Source organism: Salmo salar, chromosome 29 (assembly GCF_965601325.2).
Source record: "Salmo salar chromosome 29, fSalSal1, whole genome shotgun sequence".
NCBI lineage: Eukaryota > Metazoa > Chordata > Actinopteri > Salmoniformes > Salmonidae > Salmo > Salmo salar.
Window position 1 is genome coordinate 35,177,501 of NC_138319.1, and position 12,500 is coordinate 35,190,000.

Genomic DNA, 12,500 nt, shown 5'->3' on the forward strand with positions numbered 1-12,500 from the left:
CAGCTTCCCTGAGCACTGAGCAGTACAGTACAGGTAGACTACAGCTTCCCTGAGCACTGAGCAGTACAGTACAGGTAGACTACAGCTTCCCTGAGCACTGAGCAGTACAGTACAGGTAGACTACAGCTTCCCTGAGCACTGAGCAGTACAGTACAGGTAGGCTACAGCTTCCTTGAGCACTGAGCAGTACAGTACAGGTAGGCTACAGCTTCCCTGAGCACTGAGCAGTACTGTACAGGTAGGCTACAGCTTCCCTGAGCACTGAGCAGTACAGTACAGGTAGGCTACAGCTTCCCTGAGCACTGAGCAGTACAGTACAGGTAGGCTACAGCTTCCCTGAGCACTGAGCAGTACAGTACAGGTAGGCTACAGCTTCCCTGAGCACTGAGCAGTACAGTACAGGTAGGCTACAGCTTCCCTGAGCACTGAGCAGTACAGTACAGGTAGGCTACAGCTTCCCTGAGCACTGAGCAGTACAGTACAGGTAGGCTACAGCTTCCCTGAGCACTGAGCAGTACAGTACAGGTAGACTACAGCTTCCCTGAGCACTGAGCAGTACAGTACAGGTAGACTACAGCTTCCCTGAGCACTGAGCAGTACAGTACAGGTAGACTACAGCTTCCCTGAGCACTGAGCAGTACAGTACAGGTAGGCTACAGCTTCCTTGAGCACTGAGCAGTACAGTACAGGTAGACTACAGCTTCCCTGAGCACTGAGCAGTACTGTACAGGTAGGCTACAGCTTCCCTGAGCACTGAGCAGTACAGTACAGGTAGGCTACAGCTTCCCTGAGCACTGAGCAGTACAGTACAGGTAGGCTACAGCTTCCCTGAGCACTGAGCAGTACAGTACAGGTAGGCTACAGCTTCCCTGAGCACTGAGCAGTACAGTACATGTAGACTACAGCTTCCCTGAGCACTGAGCAGTACAGTACAGGTAGGCTACAGCTTCCCTGAGCACTGAGCAGTACAGTACAGGTAGGCTACAGCTTCCCTGAGCACTGAGCAGTACAGTACAGGTAGACTACAGCTTCCCTGAGCACTGAGCAGTACAGTACAGGTAGGCTACAGCTTCCCTGAGCACTGAGCAGTACAGTACAGGTAGGCTACAGCTTCCCTGAGCACTGAGCAGTACAGTACAGGTAGGCTACAGCTTCCCTGAGCACTGAGCAGTACAGTACATGTAGACTACAGCTTCCCTGAGCACTGAGCAGTACAGTACAGGTAGGCTACAGCTTCCCTGAGCACTGAGCAGTACAGTACATGTAGGCTACAGCTTCCCTGAGCACTGAGCAGTACAGTACAGGTAGGCTACTGCTTCCCTGAGCACTGAGCAGTACAGTACAGGTAGGCTACAGCTTCCCTGAGCACTGAGCAGTACAGTACAGGTAGGCTACAGCTTCCCTGAGCACTGAGCCGTACAGTACAGGTAGACTACAGCTTCCCTGAGCACTGAGCAGTACAGTACAGATAGACTACAGCTTCCCTGAGCACTGAGCAGTACAGTACAGTTAGGCTACAGCTTCCTTGAGCACTGAGCAGTACAGTACAGGTAGACTACAGCTTCCCTGAGCACTGAGCAGTACCGTACAGGTAGACTACAGCTTCCCTGAGCACTGAGCAGTACAGTACAGTTAGGCTACAGCTTCCTTGAGCACTGAGCAGTACAGTACAGGTAGACTACAGCTTCCCTGAGCACTGAGCAGTACCGTACAGGTAGGCTACAGCTTCCCTGAGCACTGAGCAGTACAGTACAGGTAGGCTACAGCTTCCCTGAGCACTGAGCAGTACAGTACAGGTAGGCTACAGCTTCCCTGAGCACTGAGCAGTACAGTACATGTAGACTACAGCTTCCCTGAGCACTGAGCAGTACAGTACAGGTAAACTACAGCTTCCCTGAGCACTGAGCAGTACAGTACAGGTAGGCTACAGCTTCCCTGAGCACTGAGCAGTACAGTACAAGTAGGCTGCAGCTTCCCTGAGCACTGAGCAGTACAGTACAGGTAGGCTACAGCTTCCCTGAGCACTGAGCCGTACAGTACAGGTAGGCTACAGCTTCCTTGAGCACTGAGCAGTACAGTACAGGTAGGCTACAGCTTCCCTGAGCACTGAGCAGTACAGTACAGGTAGCCTACAGCTTCCCTGAGCACTGAGCAGTACAGTACAGGTAGCCTACAGCTTCCCTGAGCACTGAGCAGTACAGTACAGGTAGGCTACAGCTTCCCTGAGCACTGAGCAGTACAGTACAGGTAGGCTACAGCTTCCCTGAGCACTGAGCAGTACAGTACAGGTAGGCTAAGGCTTCCCTGAGCACTGAGCAGTACAGTACAGGTAGGCTACAGCTTCCCTGAGCACTGAGCAGTACAGTACAGGTAGGCTACAGCTTCCCTGAGCACTGAGCAGTACAGTACATGTAGACTACAGCTTCCCTGAGCACTGAGCAGTACAGTACAGGTAGGCTACAGCTTCCCTGAGCACTGAGTAGTACAGTACAGGTAGACTACAGCTTCCCTGAGCACTGAGCAGTATAGTACAGGTAGGCCACAGAGGCCTATTACAGCAGAACACACAATATTACCACTTGTTTATTGTGCCGTCATTTGGTTCAGAGTTACATTTTTCAAGACAGCTTCCTCTCTGTGTATTAACAAGGAGAGGTGGTTGTAGCAGGTTGTTATCACGGACTCTGGAGTAATAGCTAGTCTTTGAAGTGGCTAATCGTTAGTGATTAAGTCCTGCAGTGTCTTGTCCACCTCGTTGTCTGGGGCTACATGGACAGCTGGCCAGGAGAACTCTCTCTGGGAACTCTCTCTCTCTTTCTCTCTCAATTCAATTTAAATTTAAGGGCTTTATTGGCATGGGAAACATATGTTAACATTGTTAAATGCAAGTGAAGTAGATAATAAACAAAAGTGAAAAACAATACAAATTAACAGTAAACATTACAGTCACAAAAGTTCCAAAAGAATAAAGACATTTCAAATGTCTCTCTCTCGCTTTCTCTCTGTCCTCTCTCCCTGTCCTCTCTCTCTGTTCTCTCTCTGTCCTCTCTCTGTCCTCTCTCTGTCCTCTCTCTCTCTGTCCTCCCTCTCTCTCTGTCCTCTCTCTGTCCTCTCTCCCTGTCCTCTCTTTCTCTGTCCTCTTTCTCTGTCCTCTCTTTCTCTGTCCTCTCTCTCGGTCCTCTCTCTCTGTCCTCTCTCTCTCTCTACCCCTGTGTACCCCACTCTCTCTCTCTTTCTATGTTCACTCTCCTCTTCTACCTCTCTATGACCCCCTCTATCTACCTCTCTGTCTCTTTCTAGTTGACATTCTCATCCCTCTGTTGTAGTGGTCCTATGGGCTCTACCTAGCACACGACCAGGGGCAGAGCGGCTTCGAGTTCTTCTTCAAGACCAAGGAGCTGAGGAAGAAGTGGCTGGAGCAGTTTGGCATGGCCATGTGAGTCTTCTGTCCCATGTCTCACCTCTGCCTCACTCCTGCAGCGGTGTGAGTGTTGTGAGTGTTCTGTGAGAGAGACATATAGTGTGTGTCTTCTACGGTCTGTTCAGAACGTGATTAATGACCTTCACAGTACTGACGTGATTAATGACCGTCACAGTACTGATGTGATTAATGACCGTCACAGTACTGACGTGATTAATGACCGTCAGAGTACCGACGTGATTAATGACCGTCACAGTACTGATGTGATTAATGACCGTCACAGTACCGACGTTATTAATGACCGTCACAGTACTGATGTGATTAATGACCGTCACAGTACCGACGTGATTAATGCGCGTCACAGTACTGACGTGATTAATGACCGTCACAGTACCGACGTGATTAATGACCGTCACAGTACTGACGTGATTAATGACCGTCACAGTACTGACGTGATTAATGCCCGTCACAGTACTGACGTGATTAATGACCGTCACAGTACTGACGTGATTAATGACCGTCACAGTACTGATGTGATTAATGACCGTCACAGTACTGACGTGATTAATGACCGTCACAGTACTGACGTGATTAATGACCGTCACAGTACTGATGTGATTAATGCGCGTCACAGTACTGACGTGATTAATGACCGTCACAGTACTGACGTGATTAATGACCGTCACAGTACTGACGTGATTAATGACCGTCACAGTACTGACGTGATTAATGACCGTCACAGTACCGACGTGATTAATGACCGTCACAGTACCGACGTGATTAATGACCGTCACAGTACTGATGTGATTAATGACCGTCACAGTACTGACGTGATTAATGACCGTCACAGTACCGACGTGATTAATGACCGTCACAGTACTGACGTGATTAATGACCGTCACAGTACTGACGTGATTAATGACCGTCACAGTACTGACGTGATTAATGACCGTCACAGTACCGACGTGATTAATGACCGTCACAGTACTGACAAGGGGATGTATAAACAATTTAAATATAAAGGGGATGTATAAACAATTTAAATATAAAGGGGATGTATAAACTATTTAAATATAAAGGGGATGTATAAACTATTTAAATATAAAGGGGATGTATAAACTATTTAAATATAAAGGGGATGTATAAACTATTTAAATATAAAGGGGATGTATAAACAATTTAAATATAAAGGGGATGTATAAACTATATAAATATAAAGGGGATGTATAAACAATTTAAATATAAAGGGGATGTATAAACTATTTAAATATAAAGGGGATGTATAAACAATTTAAATATAAAGGGGATGTATAAACTATTTAAATATAAAGGGATGTATAAACTATTTAAATATAAAGGGGATGTATAAACTATTTAAATATAAAGGGGATGTATAAACTATTTAAATATAAAGGAGATGTAAACTATTTAAATATAAAGGGGATGTATAAACTATTTAAATATAAATGAGATGTATAAACTATTTAAATATAAAGGGCATGTATAAACTATTTAAATATAAAGGGGATGTATAAACTATTTAAATATAAAGGGGATGTATAAACTATTTAAATATAAATGAGATGTATAAACTATTTAAATATAAAGGGCATGTATAAACTATTTAAATATAAAGGGGATGTATAAACTATTTAAATATAAAGGGGATGCTTACTGGATCAAATCCATCACCGGTGGCGTATACTTGTATAAACCCCAGTGTATTAAATAACAGACTGGACTGGATCTCTGCAATAGGCTGGAGATCTAACAATGTCTTGACAGAGAGGCTGAATAGTGGCTCTTACTCAGAGTGACTTTTAACAAGTAGGCCATTGACTGAACTAAGTGCACAGTTGGCTATAGGACTATTGTCCCTGCCAAGTCCTATGACGTCTCTTTCAGTCATAATTGGGGACTTCACTCCCACCTGTGTACTAACATGTACGTGTCATCAGCCAAACACAAACACACCTGGTAGTGCTAGTGGGGGGACAGGGGAACTTGTCATACTGTAGTTATTTTAGAGAGGAGGAGGACGAGGACGACGAGGAAGGAGATCAAAGGATCTGTTACTATTAGATGCTTTGTTGGCACTGATAACTGCATTTACAATCAGTTTACAGCAGGGGGTGGGGCTGCTGCCATAGCAACACACAGCAGGAGGTGGGGGGCAGCTGCTATAACAACACACAGCAGGAGGTGGGGGGCTGCTGCCATAGCAACACACAGCAGGAGGTGGGGGGCAGCTGCTATAACAACACACAGCAGGAGGTGGGGGGGCAGCTGCTATAGAAACACACAGCTAGAGGTGGGGGGGGGGGGGGCAGCTGCTATAGAAACACACAGCAGGAGGTGGGGGGGCAGCTGCTATAACAACACACAGCAGGAGGTGGGGGGGGGGGCAGTTGCTATAACAACACACAGCAGGAGGTGGGTGGGGGCAGCTGCTATAGAAACACACAGCAGGAGATGGGGGGGGCAGCTGCTATAACAACACACAGCAGGAAGTGGGGGGGCAGCTGCTATAGAAACACACAGCAGGAGGTGGGGGGGCAGCTGCTATAACAACACACAGCAGGAGGTGCGGGGGGGCAGCTACTATAACAACACACAGCAGGAGGTGGGGGGGGGCAGCTGCTATAACAACACACAGCAGGAGGTGGGGGGGGGCAGCTGCTATAGAAACACACAGCAGGAGGTGGGGGGGGCAGCTGCTATAGAAACACACAGCAGGAGGTGGGGGGGGCAGCTGCTATAACAACACACAGCAGGAGGTGGGGGGGGCAGCTGCTATAGAAACACACAGCAGGAGGTGGGGGGGAAGCTGCTATAACAACACAGAGCAGGAGGTGGGGGGGGCAGCTGCTATAACAACACACAGCAGGAGGTGGGGGGGGCTGCTGCTATAACAACACACAGCAGGAGGTGGGGGGGGGCAGCTGCTATAGAAACACACTGCAGAAGGTGGGGGGCAGCTGCTATAACAACACACAGCAGGAGGTGGGGGGGGGCAGCTGCTATAGAAACACACAGCAGGAGGTGGGGGGGGCGCAGCTATAGAAACACACAGCAGGAGGTGGGGGGGGGCAGCTGCTATAGAAACACACAGCAGGAGGTGGGGGGGGCAGCTGCTATAACAACACACAGCAGGAGGTGGGGGGGCAGCTGCTATAACAACACACAGCAGGAGGTGGGGGGGCAGCTGCTATAGAAACACACAGCAGGAGGTGGGGGGGCAGCTGCTATAACAACACACAGCAGGAGGTGGGGGGGCAGCTGCTATAGAAACACACAGCAGGAGGTGGGGGGGGGCAGCTGCTATAGAAACACACAGCAGGAGGTGGGGGGGGCAGCTGCTATAACAACACACAGCAGGAGGTGGGGGGGCAGCTGCTATAACAACACACAGCAGGAGGTGGGGGGGCAGCTGCTATAGAAACACACAGCAGGAGGTGGGGGGGCAGCTGCTATAACAACACACAGCAGGAGGTGGGGGGGCAGCTGCTATAGAAACACACAGCAGGAGGTGGGGGGGCAGCTGCTATAACAACACACAGCAGGAGGTGGGGGGGGGCAGCTGCTATAGAAACACACAGCAGGAGGTGGGGGGGGCAGCTGCTATAGAAACACACAACAGGAGGTGGGGGGGCAGCTGCTATAACAACACACAGCAGGTGGTGGGGGGGGGGCAGCTGCTATAACACAGCAGGAGTTGGGGGGGCAGCTGCTATAGCAGCACACAGCAGGAGGTGGGAGGGCAGCTGCTATAGAAACACACAGCAGGAGGTGGGGGGGCAGCTGCTATAACAACACACAGCAGGAAGTGGGGGGGGCAGCTGCTATAGAAACACACAGCAGGAGGTGGGGGGGGCAGCTGCTATAGAAACACACAGCAGGAGGTGGGGGGGGCAGCTGCTATAACAACACACAGCAGGAGGTGGGGGGGGGGCAGCTGCTATAGAAACACACAGCAGGAGGTGGGGGGGCAGCTGCTATAGAAACACACAGCAGGAGGTGGGGGGGCAGCTGCTATAACAACACACAGCAGGAGGTGGGGGGGCAGCTGCTATAACAACACACAGCAGGAGGTGGGGGGGCAGCTGCTATAACAACACACAGCAGGAGGTGGGGGGGGCAGCTGCTATAGAAACACACAGCAGGAGGTGGGGGGGCAGCTGCCATAACAACACACAGCAGGAGGGGGGGGGGGGGGGGCAGCTGCTATAGAAACACACAGCAGGAGGTGGGGGGGCAGCTGCTATAGAAACACACAGCAGGAGGTGGGGGGGCAGCTGCTATAGAAACACACAGCAGGAGGTGGGGGGGCAGCTGATATAGCAACACACAGCAGGAGGTGGGGGGGCAGCTGCTATAGAAACACACAGCAGGAGGTGGGGGGGGGGGCAGCTGCTATAACAAAAAAGGAAGATTTTTTTTATATTTTTGGTGATGGGGAGCAGTTCTGCACCAGTGGTATTATAAACAAAACGAGAAAATAAGGAAAGAGAAGAAGAAAGACATGATAAGAGACAAGAGAGAGAGAGAGAGAGAGAGCGGTGTCCTTGTTTTGAAAGAAAAGCACATTTTTTGTTCATTAAAATGATATCAAATTGATCAGAAATGCAGTGTAGTCATTGTTAATGTTGTAAATGACTATTGTAGCTGGAAACAGCTGATTTTTATGGAATATCTACATAGGCGTACAGAGGCCCATTATCATCAACCATCACTCCTGTGTTCCAATGGCACATTGTGTTAGCTAATCCAAGTTTATCATTTTAAAAGGCTAATTGATCATTAGAAAACCCTTTTGCAATTATGTTAGCACAGCTGAATGAGCTAATTTGCCTATGTAGATATTCCATAAAAAATCTTTCCAGCTACGATAGTCATTTACAACATTAACAATGTCTACACTGTATTTCTGATCAATTTGATGTTATTTTAATGGACATGTGAAATGTCAGAATAATAGTAGAGAGAATGATTTATTTCAGCTTTTATTCCTTTCATCACATTCCCACTGGGTCAGAAGTTTACATACACTCAATTAGTATTTGGTAGCATTGCCTTTAAATTGTTTAACTTGGGTCAAACGTTTTGGGTAGCCTTCCACAAGCTTCCCACAATAAATTGGGTGAATTTTGGCCCATTCCTCCTGACAGAGCTGGTGTAACCGAGTCAGGTTTGTAGGCCTCCTTTCTCGCACACGCGTTTTCCGTTCTGTCCACAAATTGTCTATGGGATTGAGGTCAGGGCTTTGTGATGGCCACTCCAATGCCTTGACTTTGTTGTCCTTAAGCCATTTTGCCACAACTTTGGAAGTATGCTTGGGGTCATTGTCCATTTGGAAGACCCATTTGTGACCAAGCTTTAACTTCCTGACTGATGTCTTGAGATGTTGCTTCAATATATCCACATAATTGTCTTTCCTCATGATGCCATCTATTTTGCGAAGTGCACCGGTCCCTCCTGCAGCAAAGCACCCCCACAACATGATGCTGCCGTCACTGTGCGTCACGGTTGGGATGGTTTTCTTCGGCTGGTAAGCCTCCCCCTTTTTCCTCCAAACATAACGATGGTCATTATGGCCAAACAGTTCAATGTTTGTTCCATCAGACCTGAGGACATTTTCCCAAAAAGTACGATATTTGTCCCCATGTGCAGTTTCAAACCGTAGTCTGGCATTTTATGGCGGTTTTGGAGCAGTGGCTTCTTCCTTGCTGAGCGGCCTTTCAGGTTATGTCGAGGTAGGACACGTTTTACTGTGGATATAGATACTTTTGTACCTGTTTCCTCCAGCATCTTCACAAGGTCCTTTGCTGTTGTTCTGGGATTGATTTGCGCTTTTCGCACCAAAGTACGTTCATCTCTAGGAGACAGAACGCATCTCCTTCCTGAGCGGTAGGACAGCTGCGTGGTCCCATGGTGATTATACTTGCGTACTTGTAACGTCCGTCGTTAAAGGTAGACCCAACACAAAGAAATACAAAACATAGAATGTCCACCCCACACCCTGACCTAACCACATAGAGAAACAAACCCTCTCTCTCAGGTCAGGGCGTGACAGTACCCCCCCCCCAAAGGTGCGGACTCCCGGCCGCAAACCTGAACCTATAGGGGAGGGCCAGGGTGGGCATCTATACTTGGCGGCGGCGGCTCTGGTTCGGGGCGTAACCCCCACACCGCCCGCTGATCCCCCCCCCCCCCCGCTTCTGTGTCGCCGGAGGAACCAGACCGTGTATCAGCGCCGGAGGCTCTGAACTGCCGACCGCCGCTGAAGACTCGGGGCTGCAGACCGTCGCTGAAGACTCGGGGCTGCAGACCGTCGCTGAAAACTCGGGGCTGCAGGCCACCGCTGAAGACTCGGGGCTGCAGACCGCCGCTGAAGACTCGGGGCTGCAGACCGCCGCTGAAGACTCGGGGCTGCAGACCGCCGCTGAAGACTCGGGGCTGCAGACCGTCGCTGGAGGCTCCGGACTGGGGAGCTTCGCTGGAGGCTCCGGACTGGGGAGCGTCGCTGGAGGCTCCGGACTGGGGAGCGTCGCTGGAGGCTCCGGACTGGAGAGCGTCGCTGGAGGCTCCGGACTGGAGAGCGTCGCTGGAGGCTCCGGACTGGAGAGCGTCTTTGTAGGTTCCGGACTGGGGACCTTTGCTGCAGGCTCCGTGCCATGGATCATCGCTACTGAATCCGCGCCATGGATCATCACTGGAGGCTTTGTACCATGGATCATCACTGGAGGCTTTGTGCCATGGATCATCACTGGAGGCTCCGGGCCATGGATTATCACTGGAGGCTTCGTGCCATGGATCATCCCTACAGGCTCCGAGCCATGGATCATCACTGGAGGCTTCGTGCCATGAATCATCCCTACAGGCTCCGGGCCATGGATCATCACTGGAGGCTTCGTACGGGGAGCTGGAACCGGTCTCACCAGACTGGGGAGGGAACTGGGTGCGCAGAGCAGGCACAGGGCACACTGGGCAGTGGAGGCGCACCGGAGGTCAGGAGCTCTGGGCTGGCACACCCCGTCCTGGCTGGATGGTCACTGTAGCCCAGCAAGGGCAGCGGCGCTGATACAGGACAAACTGTGCTGCGCTGGTGAACGGGGGGTACCGTGCGTAGAGCAGGCGCAGGATAACCTGGTCCGTAGAGACGCACTGGAGACCAGATACGCTGAGCCGGCGCACTTCTTCCTGGCTGACGGCCAACTCTAGCACGGCAATGGTGAGATGCTTGTACAGAGCGCACCGGGCTGTGAGTGCGCATGGGCGACACAGTGCGCATCACCGCATACCACGGTGCTTGTTCAGTCACTGGCTCCACACGGTAAGCACGGGGAGTAGGCTCAGGTCTTAAAACCGTCTTAGTCAATCTACCCGTGTGCCCCCCCCCCATTTTTTTGGGGGGGGCGCTGCCTCTCGGGCCTCCGTTGTTGCCTTGCCTGTTGATCTCGTCAATGTACCTCCCTCGCTGCTTCCACCTGTTCCCATGGGAGACAATCCCTTCTGGCCTGGATCTCCTCCCACGTCCAGGATCCTTTGCCATCCAGGATGTCCTCCCATGTCCAGTCCATCGGCCCACGCTGCTTGGTCCTTTGGTGGTGGGATCTTCTGTAATGTCCGTCGTTAAAGGTAGACCAAGACGCAGCGTGTGTTGGGTTCATCATATTTTATTTAACGGTGAACCAGCAAAAACCAAAACAATAAACAACACAACGAACGAAAAGTTTTGCAGGCTACTCACAGCAATACAAAAACAAGATCCCACAAACACAGGTGGAAAAAAGGCTGCCTAAGTATGGTTCCTAATCAGAGACAACGATAGACAGCTGCCTCTGGTTAGGAACCATACTCGGCCCAAAACAAAGAAATACAAAACATAGAATGCCCACCCCACACCCTGACCTAACCACATAGAGAAACAAACCCTCTCTCTCAGGTCAGGGCGTGACAGTACTATTGTTTGTACAGATGACCGTGGTAACTTAATGTGTTTGGTAATTGCTCCCAAGGATGAACCACCATTTTTTTTCTGAGGTCTTGGCTGATATCTTTTGATTTTCCCATGATGTCAAGCAAAGAGGCACTGAGTTTGAAGGCAGGCCTTGAAATACATCCACAGGTACACCTCCAATTGACTCAAATGATGTCAATTAGCCTACAGAAGCTTCTAAAGCCATGACATCATTTTCAGGAATTTTCCAAGCTGTTTAAAGGCACAGTCAACTTAGTGTATGTAAACTTCTGACCCACTGGAATAGTGATACAGTGAATTATAAGTGAAATAATCTGTCTGTAAACAATTGTTGGAAAAATTACTTGTGTCATGCTCGAAGTAGATGTCCTAACCGACTTGCCAAAACTATAGTTTGTTAACAAGAAATTTGTGAAGTGGTTGAAAAACGAGTTTTAATGACTCCAACCTAAGTGTATGTAAACTTCCGACTTCAACTGTAGAACCCCTTTATGGTTGTGAGGTCAGGGGTCCGCTCACCATCCAGGAATTCACAAAATGGGACAAACACCAAATTGAGAGACTGCATGCAGAATTCTGCAAAAATATCCTTAGTGTACAACGTAAAACACCAAATAATGCATGCAGAGCAGAATTAGACCGATACCCGCTAATTATCAAAGTCAAGAAAAGAGCCGTTAAATTCTCCAACCACCTAAAAGGAAGCGATTCCCAAACCTTCCATAACAAAGCAATCACCTAGAGAGAGATGAGCCTGGAGGAGAAGAGCCTCCTAAGCAAGCTGGTCCTGGGGCTCTGTTCACAAACACACCCCACAGAGCCCAAGGACAGCAACACAATTAGACCCAACCAAATCATGAGAAAACAAAAAGATAATTACTTGACACGTTGGAAAGAATTAACAAAAGAAACTGAGCAAACTAGAAGGCTATTTGGCCCTAAACAGAGAATACACAGTGGCAGAATACCTGACCACTGTGACTGACCCAAACATTGAAAGCTTTGACTATGTACAGACTCAGTGAGCATAGCCTTGCTATTGAGAAAGGCCGCCGTAGGCAGACCTGGCTCTCAAGATCCAGTTTATTTATTTTCCCT

The 12,500-nt window shown here is 49.5% G+C and overlaps 1 protein-coding gene across 1 annotated transcript in view; it reads left to right on the plus strand.

Moving 5' to 3' along the window:
- The window catches only part of LOC100286462 (guanine nucleotide exchange factor VAV3), a 179,890-nt gene that overhangs the window by 113,713 nt on the left and 53,677 nt on the right, over positions 1-12,500 (plus strand). The window contains exon 15 of the mRNA XM_045710531.2: positions 3,327-3,436. Within this exon, the coding sequence (XP_045566487.1) occupies positions 3,327-3,436 (110 nt within the window). The remainder of the gene's footprint in view (positions 1-3,326; positions 3,437-12,500) is intronic.